Raw genomic sequence first — 18,782 nt, 5'->3', positions numbered from 1 at the left:
TGCAGATCCCACCGGAGAGGCTTGAAAGCAGAGGAGTAGAGGTGGGACCCAGCTAGAAGAGAAATTTTGAAGGCTCTGGGTTATTGCTTTTGCTGCTGGAGTCAGGAGAGGGCGTGCAGTGTGGGACCACACGGCATCTGCTGCAGAAACATTTAGTCAACTCGAAGGCTGTTTCGAAAGCTAAATTCAGAGCTGCTCCGGCTCCTTCCCCAGCCCATTGTTGTGGTTTGACAATCACATTTTCCTGTTTTTAAACCAAATGTTTTTCTCTCCCCTGGGGCTGCACAAAAGCGGCCGCGGGACTGGGCTGCGCCGGGGGCTGCAGAGCTGGAGCCAAGCCACCCACCGGCATCGCCCCTTCCCTCTGATTTAATTGCCGTTTGCTTTGCACAACCAGGAACGGGAGGCAGAAGCGTGATTGTTTTTTCAATTTTAAATGTTATTTTTCAAAGTGGCTGGTTCCTCTTTGCCGTGCTGCGGTTTCATGCTCAGCAGCAGGATGGTGAAGGTATTTTTGTAGGTTTTATTCAAGGAGTGTCTATTTAAAACTAAATTTGGGGCTGGCAAGAAAATAGCATTAAAAGCACAGGTAGAAGATGGGGCTGGTGGGGAAACAAGGGTCTGGTGGCAGCTCCTTGAGGGCTTCTGCCTCTTCAGCTGTCTGATGGCTATTTTGAGGTCTCTAAGAGTCCTCAGAGCCCAAATCTCAGCTGAAAACGTATGAAGGGTGGACCCACCACAGCGTGCGCAGAGGCGGTGCAAGATGAGGGCCTGTGGAGGAGAAAAATGATTTATTATACAAGTTCCTGTGTGCAGAGTGTCTGCACGCTCCCAGCGTTGTGCGTTTAAACATGAAGAGTTTTATATTTGCTGAATGGAAGTCAAGAAGTTTAAATGCTGAGCGGTCCGTGATGTTGGACTCGATGATCCGATGGGTCTTTTCCAACCTGGTGATTCTCTGATTCTATGAAACCAGGGCCAAAACTGCACTGGGAGTGGGCTGGTGCTTGTCCAAGGCGGCCAGGACCTGCGCAGTCCCTGGTCTGGCCCCAATCCCTTCACTTTTGGGGCTGAGACCCAGAGAGATGAAGGACAAACCCATCAGTGCCCAGCACACACCTTGAAGACCTGATCCATCACCTGGTTCTTTGCCCCAAGCACCTCTCGGTGCCTCCTTCCCAGCCCAGCTGCGCGTTGCCCAACACAGGGTGTGAGTTGCTGCTCTTGTATCATAAATCAGCAAATAAAAAAGGCATCAAGGACTCTTGTGCTCAAATCAGCAACTCACCTACCTGCTTGCTGGCTCAGCCAGCCTTGCTGCTGCTGGCAGACTCACCAGGGTGGCCTCAAAACCTTCCAAGCATCCCAAAATCAAGCCCCAGAAGAGGAGAAATGAGGAGAGGAAGGAGAAAGTGTGCTAGAAACGAGTTGAGACAGGGCTTGTGCACCATGCAGGCTCCCTGTTGCATTTGCAGCCACAAGGTGCTTCGGTTAAGCTGTGTGCAGAGGGATGAGAAGAGCAGATGCAGCTTTATCTCCCCTGCCTTGCACCACGATGAGGTAGGCGATGTCCCTGCCTAAGTCTGTAGGGTAGGCTTGGAGCAGGTGCTGGAGCATCAGCGGGAGATCCACAGCTACAGAGTGAGAGCAAACAGTGATTTTCAGCGTCTTGCAAATGAGGCCAAAGCACCCGGACTGTGAGGTCCTGCTGCAGCCCAAGGAGGCTGTATCTGAAGCACAATGAGTTTTGGCTGCGGGACAGGCAGGTGTAAGGAGCTACTTTTTAGGAATGGAAAATTTGTGGATGCAGATCAGCACAAAGCCAAGGCGAGGATGCTGGGCTGTCCCTGAGGCTGTGGGTCCTGCCTGCAGTGTGCTCCCCTCTTGCTCTCTCACATCCTTATTTTGCTTAAGTGGTTACGGAGTCGTGGGAATGCAACGAGCTCCTTGCTCTGTCCTGAATTTTACCAGGTTCTTCCCCATGAGCAATGGGATCCCCACACCTGCACCAGCCCTCCTGGTGCCAACTGTTCACGGAGACACCAGGGAGCGTTTTGTTCCCAGGGCTCTGGTTCGGATTGTCCCGTGCCAGCACAAAGCTGGCTGCAGCCCAGGTTCCCAGCGCAGCTTCCTAAATCGGGGCAGGGCAGGGAGCTGAGCCCACGTCAGAGGACGCTCTCGTCTGAGAGAAACCGCAATCGTCACTCCTCACCTGCTACAGCCAATACCTACGTGGGCTCTCGCTGTTCCAGATGTTCCTGCTTGTGGGAAGGGAGCGTGGTGGTCCTGAGCTGGAGCTGGGTGGCTCTGAGGTGGCCCTAGATGGGGGACAGAGCTGAGAACTGGGCTGCCTGTGCTCCCTTGCGCAGGTCTTCCCAGGATGGATGCCTGATTTCATGGCTCCTGCTGGTTTTGGGGGGCCAGGAGTGCACCCCGACCTTGCAAGTTGTCCTCAGCCCCTGGAACATCTGCTGACCTATCCTTTGTCTGCTTTCTCTGCCTTGTTGTAGGAACCTCCTTGTAGGACCTCCTTGTAGGTGTGATGGGTGGGAACTAGGAGAGCTCACCCAGCCACTCAGCAAAGACTTCTGTTGGGAACTGCCACTCTTTCCCACCCTCTATCCCCATCCCAGGCAGCCGAACCACGTCCTGGCTCTCCTTCTCCCCAAACGCCGGGGCTGAGCCCACGCGGAGATGCTGTAGGAAGCCTCCCTGCCTCCCACGAGCGGCTGCTGGGGAGCTGGGATGAGGCTGGGCAGCCTTTAGAGCCTTTGTCTCCTCCGTCGGCAGCCTGAGGGTTGCACAACGCATGGGGGTGAAGCACATTCATCTCTGCCAATCAAAATAGCAAGTTTCTTTCACAACCGGCAGTGGGTTCTGCACTTGGCCCCCCAGCAGAACTCCAGCTGTGCTGGCAGGGGTCTGGAAGGGAGGAGGGACTCAAGAAAGGGAAACAATACCTTGATTTCCAGGCTAAAAATACTGCCTGCGCTTCCAAAATAATCTTGGTTGGATGATCTCAATCGACCCCACGCTCCAAGGCTGCCAGCTGGTTCAGTTCCCCAACACCTTCATGTGGAGCTTTGGTGGTCTGGATGGAAGAAGGTCTAGTGGGATTTCACTGCTATTGGAGATGGGGTTTGCTTTTTGCGTGCAGGTCACTTCTGACGGGGGTTATGAAGGAGAAGCCAGGGAGGGCAGGGATGGGATGAGACAGGACGGTTTTGAGCTGCAAGAGGGGAGATTGAGATGAGATCTTAGGAAGAAGTGTTTTCCTGTGAGGGTGGGGAGGCCCTGGTCCAGGTTTCCAAGAAAACTGGTGGCTGCCCCATCCCTGGAGATGTTCAAGGCCAGGTTGGATGGGGCTTGGAGCCCCTGATCCAGCAGGAGGTGTCCCTGCCCATGGATGAGGTGTGGAATCCAGGGGAAGAAGGCAGTTCACCCACTCCATATTCCTCTCTTCCTATTGATGGTGCATCCACAGGGGCTCTACGTCTCGTTGTGTCCCTCCTGTCACTGCTTTGCTTTGTGCCGTTGTCCTCCTGTGGTTCCAGAGCACAGTCCGGCCTCGTGCCGATGTGGAGCCCCTTCCTGGCGAGGGTCTGAGCTTCCAGCAGCTCCCAGCTGGCTTCTTCACCAACCTGGGAAAGGGCTGGCGCTTTCATAGCCTGTGAAATCAAGGACATTATTGCTCTTTCCGCTGCTGGTCGGCTTCCTCCCCTGGCACCAACGCTGTGATTTCCCCTCAGCTTCAGTTTGGGATTCATTTGCAACCACCTCAAACGAGCAGCACCTCTGTTGCAGGGTTGTTTTCCGAATCAGAGAAGTATTGAAGTGTAATTATGAGTCATTAAAAAAAAAAACAAAACAAAATCCCCTCCCCCTGCCCTTGCTACAGACTGAACCGCTGCCAGGTGCTGTTTGAGGGTCGTGCACCTTCTCAGATGAGCTTTTGCCAACTCTTTCTAAGATGAAATTGTGATCAATGAGGTTTTGAGAGGTTGGAAAGGAAAGGGAAGGAAAAGTGGATCCGGAAGGGAACTGGCATCGATGAAAGGGAAAGAGAAAGCTGTGAAGGTGAGATGAGCGGCTGCCGTTTGAGCCTCCCAGCTCAGAGAGGGCTGAAAATAACTGCTTGTAACTGGGGCTTTCGCCTGTGTGCACACATGCATGCTTGATATGTAACTTCCCGTGTTCCGCTCTGGTATTGTACGAGTGAGCAAAATAGCTCAGCAAAAACACAGCCCCTGCCCACTCGTGTTTCGGTGTTTACCTCGCCGAGTCTGCACCCATTGACCTGCGGAGATGCAGGATGCTGCGGCCGAGCGGTGGCTCCTCCGGGGCTCCTCGCCCTGGGACGAGGCAGGGTCTTGCTCTGCATCTGAAGTGATTTCTTCTTCAGAAAAGAGAAGCCTAGTTCAGCGGTCGGAGATCCCCCTGCACTTTGGATTTCCTGGAAATGCAGTTGCCGTCTTGCAGAGGAACAGTGACCAAATAACCACCGTCGCGGGCTGGTAAGGAAACTTCAGGTGACACCTCCCTGACTTTGAAAGGGATCAGAAGACCCTCAGCATCACCTCCTTATCTCTGAATTTGGCTCATTGTCTTTCTTGGAGATGCCAGGCTCCCTCCATGCATGGGATGCTCTTGCTGTCCCATCATCAGCTCATCCCCTTCCTCATCCCATCGGGTTGGGCTGCAATGGGAGCTGCCCCATCCTGGCTCTGGGCTCTCTGAGATGAGAAAAAGGTGATGGGGAGCCTGACAGCAGAGCAAGTCACTTGGAAACACGCACGGGAGGTGTGTCTGAAGCCTGCAATTCCATGCAATTTAGGAGTTTCACTCGGGGCTATGGGGAAGTGCCTGTCTCCAATTAAGTTTGCAAAGCGCTTCTCAGGTCAGGGCCTTCTGCCAGCGTTTGCTGCCCCTTTTCTCAGCAGTCTGGTGGCTTGGATGTTCACCCAGGATGGAGGGGACTAGAGGTCGAGTTTGGCTCCTAGCAACAAGGATTTGAATTGCATTCTCGCTTGCCCCGCGTCTTTCTAACTGCTCGGCTGAGGGATTGTTGGAACAAACTGCTCATGGTTTCTCCTGTCGAAGCAAGTCTGTTCTCTATTGCCCAGAGCAGGGGTGGCTGCCCCATCCCTGGAGGGGTTCAAGGCTAGGTGGGATGGGGCTTGGAGCCCCTGATGCAGTGGGAGGTGTCCCTGCTCATGGCAGGGGTGGGACTGGGTGGGCTTTGAGGTTCCTTCCAACCCAAACCATCCTGTGATTCTAAATAGCAGTAGAAAGGCTGGCAAGCCCCGTGGCTCATTTCTGCTTGTGCTCCCCGTGTCTTTCTGGAGCCACCCTCATTCTTACCCGCCGGATGGATCAAATCCAAATGTTGTGGCCACTTGAAAGGACTCGTTGGTGGTTACTGAACTGCAAGAAAACGGGGAGGAAAGGGCACAAATCTGCCCTGTGTTTGGCTGGTCCCAGCTCCAGGAGTCCTGGGATGCTCCGAGCGCTCAAACCCAGGCTGGTCCCAGCTCCAGGAGCCCGGAGATGCTCTATATCTCGATCCTAGGCTGGTCCCAGCTCCAGGAGCCCGGAGATGCTCTATATCTCGATCCCAGCCCGGTCCCAGCTCCAGGAGCCGGGGATGCTCCATATCTTGATCCCGTTCCCAGCTCCAGGAGCCGGGGATGCTCTATATCTCGCTCCCAGCCCGTTCCAGCTCCGGGAGCCGGGGATGCTCCATATCTCGATCCCAGCCCGTTCCCAGCTCCGGGAGCCGGGGATGCTCTATATCTCGATCCCGTTCCAGCTCCAGGAGCCCGGGATGCTCCATATCTCGCTCCCAGCCCGTTCCAGCTCCGGGAGCCGGGGATGCTCCATATCTCGGTCCCAGCTCCGGGAGCCGGGGATGCTCTATATCTCGATCCCGTTCCCAGCTCCAGGAGCCCGGAGATGCTCTATATCTCGCTCCCAGCCCGTTCCCAGCTCCAGGAGCCCGGGATGCTCCATATCTCGCTCCCAGCCCGTTCCAGCTCCGGGAGCCGGGGATGCTCGGGGGCTCGGGGCCGGGGGCGGGCTCAGCTCGTGGGGCGGTGCCGTCCCGGTCCCCGAGCCTCCTCCCCGCCCGGTTCCGGCGCTGGGCGGTGGCGGCGGCGCCGATGGAGCCGAGGAGCCCGGAGAGCCCCGAGAGCCCCTTCGCCCGGGGACCCCCGCCCCGAGCCCCCCCGGCCCAGGTACGAACCCGACCGGGACCCCTAACTGGGAGGGATGGGAGGGGTCCAAGGACTTGGACCCTGTTCCCAGGGGTATGGGAGGGGTCCCCAGCCCAGGACCCCATTACTGGGAGGGCAGGGGGCTCCCCAGTCCGGGACCCCATTACTAGGAGGGATCCCCACCTTGGGACCCCGTTACTGGGAGGGGTCTCCACCCCCGGACCCCCTAACTGGGAGGGATGGGAGGGGTCCTAGGACTTGGACCCTGTTCCCAGGGGTATGGGAAGGGTCCCCAGCCCAGGACCCCATTACTGGGAGGGCAGGGGGCTCCCCAGCCCAGGACCCCATTACTGGGAGGGATCCCCACCCTGGGACCCCGTTACCGGGAGGGATGGGAGGGGTCCCTAGCCCAGATCCCCATTACTGGGAGAGCAGGGGGCTCCCCAGCCTGGGACCCCGTTACTGGGAGGTTGGGGTGGGTCCCAGCCCGGGACCCTGTTACCAGGAGGGCAAGGGGCTCCCCACACCAGGATCTTCGTACTGGGAGGGGTGGGAGGGCTCCCCAGTTCAGAGCATCCCTAGGGCTGAGACCGTGTAACCAGGGGGTTCCCCAGACCAGGACCCCATTACCAGAAGGGCAAGGGTCTCCCTATGCTGGGACCCCATTACTGGAGAGGTGTAGGAGGGCACCCCAGGGCAGAGAGCTCATTACTGGGGGTGTGGGAGGGCTCCCCAGGGCTGGGATCCGGTTACTGGCAGGGGTGAGAGGGCTCCCCAGGGCTAGGATCCCTTTACTGGGGAGTAGGAGGGCTCCCCGAGGCTGAGGTCCCTTTATTGGGGGTGTGGGAGGGCTCCCAGGACCGATCCCCCCTCCTGGAGGCAGTGGGAGAGCTCCCCTATCCAGGACCCTGTTACTGAGGGGGAGCCGGGGGGGGGGTTGCTCCCCACAGCCCAGACCTTGTTATCAGGGGGTGGGAGGGCTCCCCAGGATCAAGACCCCCATTGCCAGCAGGGCTCATAGTGCTCCCCAGGGCTGGGACCCCTTCCCCTGGGGGTTCAGGGGCTCCCCAGGGCTGGGACCCCTTCCCCTGGGGGTTCAGGGGCTCCCCAGGGCTGGGACACCTTCCCTTGGGGGTTCAGGGGCTCCCTAGGGCTGGGACACCTTCCCCTGGGGGTTCAGGGGCTCCCTAGGGCTGGGACACCTTCCTTGGGGTTCAGGGGCTCCCCAGGGCTAGAAGCCCTTCCCTTGGGATTCAGTGGCTCCCCAGGGCTGGGACCCCTTCCTTGGGGGTTCAGGGGCTCCCGAGGGCTGAGACCCCGTTACTGGGGAGGTGGGAAGGCAAGGGAGCATCCGCTGGCCCCACGTTGGGGTGTGGGGCAGCAGGGATGGATGCAGGTGACGAAGCATCTGATGGACCCAGAGAACCTGGTTGATGCCTGGGGAAGCGTTGGGTGACGGTTGCTTCGAGAGCATCCATTCTGCCCCAAAAAGTGATGATGTTCCATGTGGAATCGTGCGTGTGGCTGTGAGCGTCAGCCTAGGTGAGGTGCTGATGCCAAAGGGGAGAATTCAGGTCTGGGAATCCCTGACTTGCCAGGTCAACCGAGGCCTCCGGAGCTGTGGCTACCTTTGGAAATGCCCGTTTAGATGTGGTGAACCCGAGCCTGTGGTTTGCTGAAGCGTTTTGCTTCTATTCCTGTGTTGCCTTTCCCTTCCTAAGGCCAGGGAGCAAAGCTTTGAACGCAGAGGAGTGGTGGCGCTGATGGTTCTGCCGGGCTGTGTCCTCCTCGGGTGTATTTATTGACACGGCGTCTCTCTTTTTCTCTCCAAATACCTTGTTGAGAAAGGATGTGAGCTGGGAAAAGAGCTGTCGATGTGCAGAGCAGCCCAGATCCACTTGGAGACAAAGCGTACGAGCCTGCTCAGCCCCCTCACCTGAGTTATCCACGAATTGCTCTGTGCTGGCAATCCCAGGGCTCCCAAAAAGCAGCTCTTCCCACACCTTTTTTTCATGGGAAAGGGATTATCCAGGGTCTGGGCATGTTACGAGGCTCTGCTGAGTAATGGGACGTCGTGGAGGCGGCGTTGAGACGTGCACCAGGGCTGGATGCGGCTCCGTGGTGGTTGTGCAGGAGAGAGGAAGCATCGCTTGGCGTGGGAGAGGAGGGGAAGCGAACGGTTGAGGATTCAGGCTGTGCAGGAGTTTTTTGCCCACCTGGATGATGGATTAGTGCTTTCTGCCCCGAGTTTGTTCTACCAGATGCTCGGGGAGGATGGGAAGGGTGGGCCTCGCTCCCCAAGGGTCCGGATGTGATCTCTCCAACCAGATGTTTGCGGAGCATTCGCAGCCTGGAAATCGCAGCTTTTCTCAGGAGATCTCTGGCGCTTCCTGGTTTTGCAGCAAGGATCGGAGGATTTCAGCACTTCCTACTCGTCTGCCTGATGCGAGCAGGAAGTGGGAGCACGAAAATAGCAGCAAAAGTGCTCGCAGCGAGGCTGGAAGCTCAGCAGGTGTGAGCGCGCGGGGTGGCGATGAGGTTAGACCTGTCCCAATACTGGAATCCTGGGGTCAGTTCTGGGCCCCTCACCCCAAGAAGGATGTTGAGGCTCTGGAGCGAGTCCAGAGAAGAGCAAGGAAGCTGGGGAGGGGGCTGGAGAAGAAGAGGAGCGGCTGAGAGAGCTGGGGGGGTTCAGCCTGGAGAAGAGGAGGCTGAGGGGAGACCTCATTGCTCTCTGCAACTCCCTGAGAGGAGGTTGTGGAGAGGAGGGAGCTGGGCTCTTCTCCCAAGGGACAGGGGACAGGACGAGAGGGAATGGCCTCAAGCTCCACCAGGGAAGGGTCAGGCTGGACATCAGGAACAAATATTTCACAGAAAGGGTCATTGGGCAGTGGCAGAGGCTGCCCAGGGAGGGGGTTGAGTCCCCTTCCCTGGAGGGGTTTAAGGGCCGGGTGGACGAGGTGCTGAGGGATATGGGTTAGTGATTGATGGGAATGGTTGGACTCGATGATCCTGGGGGTCTCTTCCAACCTGGTGATTCTGTGATCATTTGGAGATGGAGAAGTGACAGGGTGAGGGCTGGTCCATGCTGGTCTGGATCTCGCCCTCTGGGACAGCGCAGCAGGAGGACGGAGGAGATTGTGGGTGGGTCTAGTGAGCTTGTCTTCTGCTTATTGTGCATCTTTCTGGGATTTGGACAGGATCTCCTGGGCTAGGGGAGGTTTCTGCTTGGGATTGAAGCCTCACAAAGTGCTAAACTTCTTGTCCTCCTGAGCTCGTGGGGCTGGGTTTATGTTGTGTCTCTGGCAGAGGCGCAGGCAGGGACCGGTGGGTGTGGGATGAATCACCGGTGCTGCTGAAATTCACTTTTGGGTCTCGTTAAGCCGAGCTGAGGAAGACGAGGAGAACGGTGCAGTCCTGCAGAATGCATGCGAGGGGTTTGTTGTCTTTCCCTGCCTTGGAGGGCTCCGTCTTCCGTGGAAACTGCCTTCCGAATATAGCAGCAGTTGCTAACTCCGAACGCATGTGTGCAGAATTTAAGCAGCTCGGAGGATCGTGCAGGATCGAGTCCTTTGGGGCTGAGCTCAGCCAGGGGGAGGGGAGCTGCTGTGCTTGGCTTGGGTGGCATTGTCCAAGTTGTCAAACTATAAATAGAAAGTGGAGCCCGAGCGCTTTGGGAACTGGCTTTGGAGATTTCCCAGGCTCACCTTGGAGGAGGAATTTGTGCCAAGGCACAACAGCTCTTGGTCGAGCAGCGGGGCTGGAGGCGGTGAACGCTCTGCAAGAGGCAGAGGAACCCGTAAGAGAGTCGATGAGGCGGCAGGGATGATATAAGCGCCATGTGTCTGTGTCACTGCGGTCCCTGTTGAGCAATACCTGAAGATGCTGAGGAAAGAGCCTTGAGTCAGTGTGACACTGTCACCCAGAGGGGCCTTCAGCAGGGAGGGAATGTCCTAAGGGAGGATCTCCACGCAGGTTCTGCTCCCAGGGAGGTGCTGGAGCAAGGTACTGGCTATCTGCGACACTTTAGTGCTTAGTGTTCGATAGGAATGGACTCGATGATCTGGTGGGTCTCTTCCAACCTGGTGATTCTATGATTCCTTGATTCCACAACATCTCAGCACATCCATCCCCTGTATCTTTTTGCCTTCCCTCATCTGAAGAGTTTAGTCCATCGCCGTTTAAGGCTACATGTGCTGGATGGTGCTCTCTGCTGTCAACGCAGGAATTAAGCTGAAAGAGGGGAGATTGAGATGAGATCTTAGGCAGAAATGTTCTCCTGTGAGGGTGGGGAGGCCCAGGTTGCCCAGAGCAGGGGTGGCTGCCCCATCCCTGGAGGTGTTCAAGGTGAGGCTGGATGGGGCTTGGAGCCCCTGATCCCATGGGAGGTGTCCCTGACCCATGGGGTTGGAACTGGATGGGCTTTGAGGTCCCTTCCAACCCAACCCCTTCCATGATTCTATGATTATGAAGGATTCCCTCAGAATGGAGTCTTCCTCGGGGTCTGGCTGGCTTGCTGTTCGCGCCTCAGCGTGGTATCAAAGAGTGTTGCTCACTCCCAGGCGGAGACATTGGGCTTCATCCCATGAGGTGTTTGTATCCAGGAGTAGGAACTCATGCCAGCAGGAGAATTAGCTCTTCCACGGGGTTGTGTTGTGCAGTTGGATGCAAATACAGCTCACATCAGTGCAAAACAAACAGTGCTGCTGGTCTGGCACCTGGTCCTGCTCGCACTGCAGCCTCTGTGCTTCAGGGGATGCTGGAAAGGTGGGTGCTAAGGGTAGGACGCAGGAGGAACAGAGTAACTGGCAGAAGAACTGGCCAGGGAGTTGGAACTAGATGGTCTTTAAGGTCCCATCCAACATAAACCATTCCATGATCCTCTGAAATAAGCAGGTAGGACTTCCTGGTGCATTTGGGCTTCTTGAGAAGATTGTGGTTGCCTGTACTGAATCTTCAGGGCATGTTTGGTGCTTCTGGACCTCTATCTGCTCTCCAACCTTCTTTGCCTACTTTGCCTCATTTATTCCCTTTCTCCAGGCTTTAACAGGCTGCCCAGGGAGGGGGTTGAGTCCCCTTCCCTGGAGGGGTTGAAGGGATGGGTGGACGAGGTGCTGAGGGACATGGGTTAGTGATTGATGGGAATGGTTGGACTCGATCCGGTGGGTCTTTTCCAACTTGATGATTCTATGATTCCACTTTCCCTTTTACTCAGGTACACCCAGTTCTCCTCTGCAAGGAGCACGTTAAGCACTTATAGAAATAAAATAGGAAAGTGTCTTGATCCGGCTTGTATTCCAGTTGTAGCTGGAAGGACCCTGTCGCTTGGGTCGCCTGCTTCTCTGAAATGTCCAGAGAGCCTCTGGAGCATCCTGAGGTCCTGCAAGTGCCTTGGAGCTCAGCTCCACGCGCCGGGGCAGCCTCTACAGAGCAGAGTAGAGGACTCCCTGCTGCTGCAGGAAGGAGTCCGGACGTGGCGCTGGGAGCAGTTCTCTGGGGGGACGTTCTCGAGCCTTCACGGAAGGAGAATCTCTTACGCAAGGGAGAGGAAAAGGGGGTTGATGCTGAGGCTGCTTTTTCAAAAGCCGAAAGTTGCGTAAGAGCGGAGCCTTGGGCAGCACGGAAAACGTGGAGCACGCTACTTCCTAGCGATCGCTCAAGACGACGCGAGGGATTTGCTCTCTGAATTTCTTCCTTTATGTGTATCCTCAACTTCAAGGCTTGTGTAAATTCTCCAGGTTGGCTTGTTGCACTTGGGTTGCAGAGGATGTGTTTCCATACGTAGCCTGGGGGTGCAACTACCAAGTGAAAATAGTCTCTTCTCCTCCTGCCAGAGCCTCTTTTCTTCATCCAGCTGCCTTTGGCAACACTTAAGAGGCCAGTGAAAGCACCTGCTTTCCAGTCTTATCTTCCCGTGGCTGTAGGGTGGAATATTCACAGCAGAGGCTGTGTCTGAGGTGGGAGTGTGTCCCTGCTCGCTCCCTTCATCCCCAGGACAAGCCAGAGCAGAGGAGAAGCACCATTCTCCCACTTTCCTTGCTTTTTCTGTATCTTTCTTGCTATCTATTTGAGCTCATCCATGGTCCTCTCTGTCCTTGTCCCAGGACCGAGGCAGGGACTGGCGCGTGGCATCCCAAGGGGGTCAGGGATGGAGTGCTGACTGTTTCTGCAGAGCACTTGGATGCAGGAGCCTCTGCTTCTCTTGGGGCTCATCTCCTGGCTTCTGCTGAGCTCAAGGTCATCCCAGCGTCCTCTTTTCCTTCATCCAAGTCTGCACTGACACCTGGATGTGGCACTAGAGGGTCCCCAAGGGAGGATGTGGAGGTCCTAGCAGACTTTCAGTACAGACCATTTATCTTGAGAACTGCTGCCAGGGAGAGCAAGCGTGAGAGCAGAAGCTGTTCTTCATGGCTCAGGGATGCTTCGAACCTGGAGAAAATTGCGAAGCGTTCCTCGTGTGGTCAGCCAGCTCCATGGCCTTGCTGCTCCGCTCTGCGCTGGGGCCGAGAGGGGCTGGATCCTCCTTGGTCATGGAATCATAGAATGGTTTGGGTTGGAAGGGACCTCCAAGCCCATCCAGTTCCACCCCTGCCACGAGCAGGGACACCTCCCACTGGATCAGGGGCTCCAAGCAACATCCAACCTGGCCTTGAACCCCTCCAGGGATGGGGCAGCCACCCCTGCTCTGGGCAACCTGGGCCAGGGCCTCTCCACCTGCACAGGAAAACATTTCTCCCTAAGATCTCACCTCAATCTCCCCTCTTGCAGCTCAAAACCTGCACACCCAGATCCAGAGCCCCTCCCCAGCTTTCCTGCATCCCCTTTCAGCCCTGGGAGCTGCTCCAAGGTCTCCCCAGAGCCTTCTCTTCTCCACGCTGAACAACCCCAACTCTTCCAGCCTGTCCTCATGTGGGAGATGCTCCAGCCCTTGGATCATCCTCATGGCCTCCTCTGGGCTTGGTCCAACAGATCCGTGTTCTTCCTGTGCCGAGGACTCCAGAAAAGAACTTGGTGGCATTTCTACCCCCCAACCCAGTTGCAGAAAAGAGCTGCCACCAGCTGGAGGTGTCCCAGAAGAGGGGTTCCTCGCACAGGGGGTCGGTCCCAGCCGCAGTGCCAGGGTGGTTGGGGTTTGTCTGGGTCCCTGCAGCTGTGTGGCCATCACCTGCTGGCCTGGGGTGGGCAGAGAGGACGGCAGCGCTTGGTCACCCCACTAGAATAATTGAACTGCAGCGTTAAGCAAATCTGTGGCTTGGGATCTGTATTCAGAGGGCTCAGCCTCTTTGAAACCGTGATTTAATACTGGCTTGACAGAGACCTTCATGAGCAATTGCTGTCTGGGTGATGACTGGAATTGGAGATGCCGTGTTCCCTCAGATGCCCTGCGTAAGTTTTGGAGGATGATGGAATGTGGAGAGGGACTTTTAACAAGGACGTGTGGGGAAGGATTTTTGAGCTGAAAAAGGGGAGATTGAGATGAGATCTTAGGAAGAAATGTTTTGCTGTGAGGGTGGGGAGGACCTGGCCCAGGTTGCCCCATCCCTGGAGATGTTCAAGGCCAGGTTGGATGGGGCTTGGAGCCCCTGATCCAGTGGGAGGTGTCCCTGCCCATGGTTGCAACTGGATGAGCTTTGAGGTCCCTTCCAACCCAAACCTTTCCATGATTTCTATGATAAGCAAGTGCCCAACCTGAGAGACTTTGTCCTCTTTCAGGTTAAAACCGTTCCCCCTCATCCTCTCCCTGCCCTCCCTGACCAAGAGCCCCTCCCCAGCTTTCCTGCAGCCCCTTTCAGTCCTGGAAGCTGCTCTAAGGTTTCTCCGGAGCCTTCTTTTCTCCAGGCTGAACAACCCCACTGCTCCCAGCCTCTTCTCGTACAGGAGGTTCTCAAGCCCTTGGATCATCTCTGTGGTCTCCTCTGGACTCGCTCCAACAAATGCACGTCCTCTTAGTGCTGCAACACCTCCCAGCTGCTTTCCAAAGCTGCAAGGTTTTACTTGAGGTTGGAAAGCGAGGGTTGGGGTTTCTCTGGTTGCTTTGCTCGTGTTGTCTGCCTTTGAGGCTCAGCTCTGTCGCAGCAGGAGCTCGAGGAGCCCTGCTGTGTGGAGGTGCCCAAGCAGGCTGAACCTGTGGCAACACGCTCTGCTCGAGGTGAGCAGCGGGGGCGTGGGCAGCGCGGGAGGAGGTTTCCTGGGGTTCTGCTGGATCCCAGGTGAGGAGAAGCAGCAGATCCACTGGGCTGCTGCATGCCAGGGTCTGGCTGTGGAGTTCTTGGTGAGCTCAGCTGGTCCTGAGGATGCTCAGGGCACCGCAGGGCTGGTGCTGTGCCAGGGGATGACCTGGTGCTGTGCCAGGGGACGACCCGGTGCTGCAAACACAGACACCGTGGCTTGAGTTTTGAGGAGGGAGCTGACAAAGCGGTGTGGAGGTAGCCTCAGAGATGGGTCACAGCGTTTGCTTTGCCTCAAAAGCGCACGTGGTGGCTCTACCTTCTCTTACCCAAATCTTTCTTGGGGAGGTGAGAGTTGTTGTGCAGAGTTTCCTCTTTATATCCTCTTATGTCACGCTGCCCCGCCGGCTGAGTGCACTCAAAATAGCTGCCAATCCCAGTAGGTTTCACTTCAAGGTCTCTATTCTTAGCTTGCTGGTTAGCTGAGCCAGCCGCGTTGCTCACTAGTCATGAGTTCAAGGACCTGGGGGTAAAGACCAGCGAAATTATGCCGTGCAGGAGCGGTGTTTGCATTTCAGGGCAGCTTTGAAGGGACACCTTGGGCAGAGCCCTACCCAGCAGCCTCCAAAATCGAGCCACACGTACGTGAGGATGAAATAAGAGTCGCCGGGACGTATTCCGGAGGAGGCAGACGGGATGAGTCAGTACGTGCGAGTCGGTTAAGTCGCCTGCTGGGTCTGACCCAGCTCCAGGGAGGATTATCTGATGCCTCTTACGGCTGCACTGATGACCAGATATGTGCTTGGCAGGAGTGAAGCAGAAGTGAATGTGGGATGCGGAGCGGTGGCTTCCTGGGAGCGGAACTAACTGGATGTTCTCAGAACGTCGCGCCCAGGCTGAAAAATCTCTGGTGATGTTCAGTCCGTTCTGTAAGTGCCTTTCCCGTCCCTGGGGGCTTTTCTCCTTCCTCAACCAGGTGTGATTCCTGCCCTGTTGGGAGGGCTGGCTGCAGGGGGATGTGGGAGCATCCTTCTGCGGAGCATCATTCACACACGGACCTGAACTGAAGCTCTGATCTGCCTCTGGTGGACACGGCCACCCCTGGGCAGCTTGAGGGTCTTGGCGTTTTCATTACCTGTGCCAGGGTCCCAGCTTATAGCTCCAGGAAAGGAGCAGGAGACCCAGGAAAGGACCTCAGCATTGGTCCCGGTGGCCTCAGCAAACAGGACGGGCTGTTCTGCTCTCTTCTGGCTGATTCATTGGGAACTCAGCAGCTGCACAGCAGCTCTGGTCACATCTGATGAAGGTGCTGCCTACAGGGATGCTGAGGGACCTCTGGCCAGTCCTTCAGCAGGACTTAGCTGGTTTGAGGTGTGTGTTTTGGGAAGATCTTGTTTTCCAGTCTTCATTTAAAGGGTGTGTTGGTTGACAGCGACTGACCATGAGCCAGCAGGGGCCCAGGTGGCCAAGAAGGCCAAGGGCATCTTGGCTTGGATCAGACACGGCGTGGCCAGCAGGGCCAGGGAGGTTCTTCTCCCTCTGGCCTCGGCCCTGGGGAGACCGCTCCTCGAATCCTGGGGTCAGTTCTGGGCCCCTCCCCACAAGAAGGATGTTGGGGCTCTGGAGCGAGTCCAGAGAAGAGCAAGGAAGCTGGTGAGGGGGCTGGAGAAGAAGAGGAGCGGCTGAGAGAGCTGGGGGTGTTTAGGCTGGAGAAGAGGAGGCTGAGGGGAGACCTCATTGCTCTCTGCAACTCCCTGAGAGGAGGTTGTGGAGAGGAGGGAAGAAAAAGTCTCTCACGGAAAGGGTCCCTGTCCGAGGCTGCCCAGGGAGGGGGTTGAGTCCCCTTCCCTGGAGGGGTTTAAGGGCTGGGTGGACGAGGTGCTGAGGGCCATGGGTTAGTGATTGATGGGAATGGTTGGACTCAATGATCCGGTGGGTCTTTTCCAACCTGGTGATTCTATGACTTAAATTCGTGGAGCTTTTTCAGACCCCTGTGGGAGCTGCCTGATTCCGGCTCTGCTGGGCTTAGAACAGTTTCCACCGGGGAGTGGATCAGGCAGAGCATCCTGGGGTGAGGGAAGGAGCAGGAGCAGCATCCTGCACCCGAGGGATTTACAGCCCAGGAGAAATGAGCCTGTCCCGGGGGTGCCGCCCGTGGCTTTTGCTGCGAGGTGGCTGGAGCTCGGTCCGTGGGGTTGCTGGGCAGTGGGTGTTGTGTGCCGAGTTCGCATCCTGCCTCCGCTGCGGGTACCGGTCACGTGCAGACGAGGCCTTTGTCCTGTGCCCGTGTGCTTTTTTTAACATTTATTTTTAGGTGATTTCTGGCTTCCTCTTCCTCCTGCGCCGCGCTGCACTCCCTCTTTCTAACTCCCTCTTCTAGGATTGCTTCTTGAAGGATCGGTTCCTCCTTAAACCCTTTTTCACGGGCCTTTGTCTGCGCTTGGGAGCTGGCCCAGTTTAGCCTCAGCAGCTGCTGGCTCCTTCTGGGTAAGCAAGAACAAATAAAGGTTTACACCGAATGAATCATTTGAGCCTTATCTGTCTCTCCAACTGGGGACAGCTGTACGGCTCCTGCCTGGAGGGCACGGGGGCTCCTCAGCCAGCAAAGAACTTCTCCTGGGTTTGTGCTGCTGCTCCGTGGGCTGAGAATTCTCTGCTTCTTTGAGCTTTATATCCCACGCTTGCTTATGAAGCCCAGCTCTGGAGTGACTCCCTTTTCTTCAAGACTGGCTCCATGCCCCCAGTGTTATGAGGAGCAGCTGAGTGACTTGAGGTTGTTTAGCCTGGAGAAGAGGAGGCTGAAGGGAACCCTCGTTGCTCTCCAGAACTACCTAAGAGGAGGTTGTAGGAGGTGGGTGGTGCTCTCCTCTCCCAAGTAACAAGTGATGGGATGAGAGGAAACAGCGTCAAGTTGTACCGGGGGATTTAGGCTGGATATTAGGAAAAAATTCTTTGCTAGAAGAGTGTGATGTACTGGAAGAGGCTGCCCAGGGTAGTGGTGGAGTCTCCATCCATGGAGGAGTTCAAAAAGCCTGTATTGGGACATGTATTTTAGTGTTTGATAGGAATGGTTGGACTCGATGATCCAGTGGGTCTTTTCGAACTTGGTGATTCTGTGTTTTAAGTAGGCACGGTGGTTGTTGATGGTTGGGCTGGATGATCTTAGAGGTCTTTCCCAACCTTAGTGATTCTATGTTTTTTGTGATTGCTATATAGGCTCCTGTGGAAATTTAGTCTTGGGATGCTTTGAGGGGTTCGATTGCTGCATGAAAATGCTGAAGCTGGCTGCAGAGCATCGTGGTGGGCGTCCTTTGGAGGTGGGACCTGCGTGGTGGATGAGCTTGGAAGGCAGACAGGTCTTGGTGTGTGAAGCATGAGCTGTTGGCATCTCCTTGTGCTCTCTGGAGTGTCAACACGGCAGGAACCATGGTGTGGCTTTGCTGGTTTAAGAGGCAGGATTTGTAGATAAGTAGCATTGGTTTAATAACAGAAATGTGGGAGAAGGGAGGGGAGCAGCCGATAAGCCTTGGGCTCGTGCCTGAGAAGTTTTCATCTGGCACTAAGATGGGGAGTTCCACCAGAGCTAATATTCTGCTGAAATGAACAGGACAGTTTTTCCTCCCCTCCTCACGTTGTCCTCATCTTCTGGCGGTCTAGATTGAGCTTGGTTTATCCTCTTCATGCAGAGAGGCGCCTTGTCTAACGGTAACAAAGGTCTCGCCAACAGATCTGGTGATGTTTAGGGGTTTGGAGGAAGTTCTGGGAGCCTTACCCACCTTGTCCTTCTCCCAGCTCGTGTCCTCCACTCATCAGAGCTCATCAGAAGAAGAATCTCCCAGCGGGCCAGGACTTAGGAGGTGAAGATGGCTTTGTCCTTTGCATGACAGCAGGGACAGACCTTGCTGTTGCCTCCATGAGAAGGATTAGATTTCCACCTAGGGACTCGGTGGGAGAGGAAAGGAGTGTAGGGACAGAAACCTCATTATTACAAACACAGACCCCGAGTGCCCTGATGCAGGGATGAGCGAACAGGGCTGGTACCTTTCCAGCTCAGGGGCTGGAACCTGCTTTTCTAGTATGACTGAGCAGGTCGCAGCCTCTTTCAAGCGAGTGTACTCAGAGAGGGTTTGGCTTTTCTGCCTAGAACTCATTTTTTAGCCGTTAGTGAGGCCAGGGGTACAAGTCCCTGCTGGATTTCTCTGAGCGAAGCCGTTGGAGGTCGGTTGCTTTGCCTTGTCCATCCCTGGTTGCGCACAGATGCTGAATCCCCCCATTCCTTGTCAGCTGGATGCTCTGTAAAGGGAGCAGGAAAAAATCACCTGGATTAAATGCCAAATCTCCTCTTTCTTGCCACCTTCCAGGCTTTGCTGTCATCAGCAGCCGCTGCCTGGCGTAGGTGAGC

The 18,782-nt window shown here is 56.1% G+C and overlaps 2 protein-coding genes across 2 annotated transcripts in view; one reads left to right on the top strand and one right to left on the bottom strand.

The window, feature by feature from the left end:
* The window catches only part of SLC48A1 (solute carrier family 48 member 1), a 111,157-nt gene that overhangs the window by 5,883 nt on the left and 86,492 nt on the right, over positions 1–18,782 (bottom strand). The gene's annotated exons all lie outside the window — the stretch shown is intronic.
* HDAC7 (histone deacetylase 7) overlaps positions 14,851–18,782 on the top strand; it is a 50,295-nt gene continuing 46,363 nt past the window's right edge. Inside the window, 2 exon segments of the mRNA XM_069879398.1 lie at positions 14,851–15,280; positions 15,283–15,309. Coding sequence (XP_069735499.1) covers positions 15,214–15,280; positions 15,283–15,309 — 94 coding nt within the window. The 5' untranslated portion in view covers positions 14,851–15,213.

The sequence above is a fragment of the Phaenicophaeus curvirostris genome, chromosome 38, assembly GCF_032191515.1.
Source record: "Phaenicophaeus curvirostris isolate KB17595 chromosome 38, BPBGC_Pcur_1.0, whole genome shotgun sequence".
In the NCBI taxonomy this organism is placed as follows: domain Eukaryota; kingdom Metazoa; phylum Chordata; class Aves; order Cuculiformes; family Cuculidae; genus Phaenicophaeus; species Phaenicophaeus curvirostris.
The sequence above is the reverse complement of the archived record's forward strand: the minus strand, read 5'-3'. Positions and strand labels throughout refer to the sequence as shown.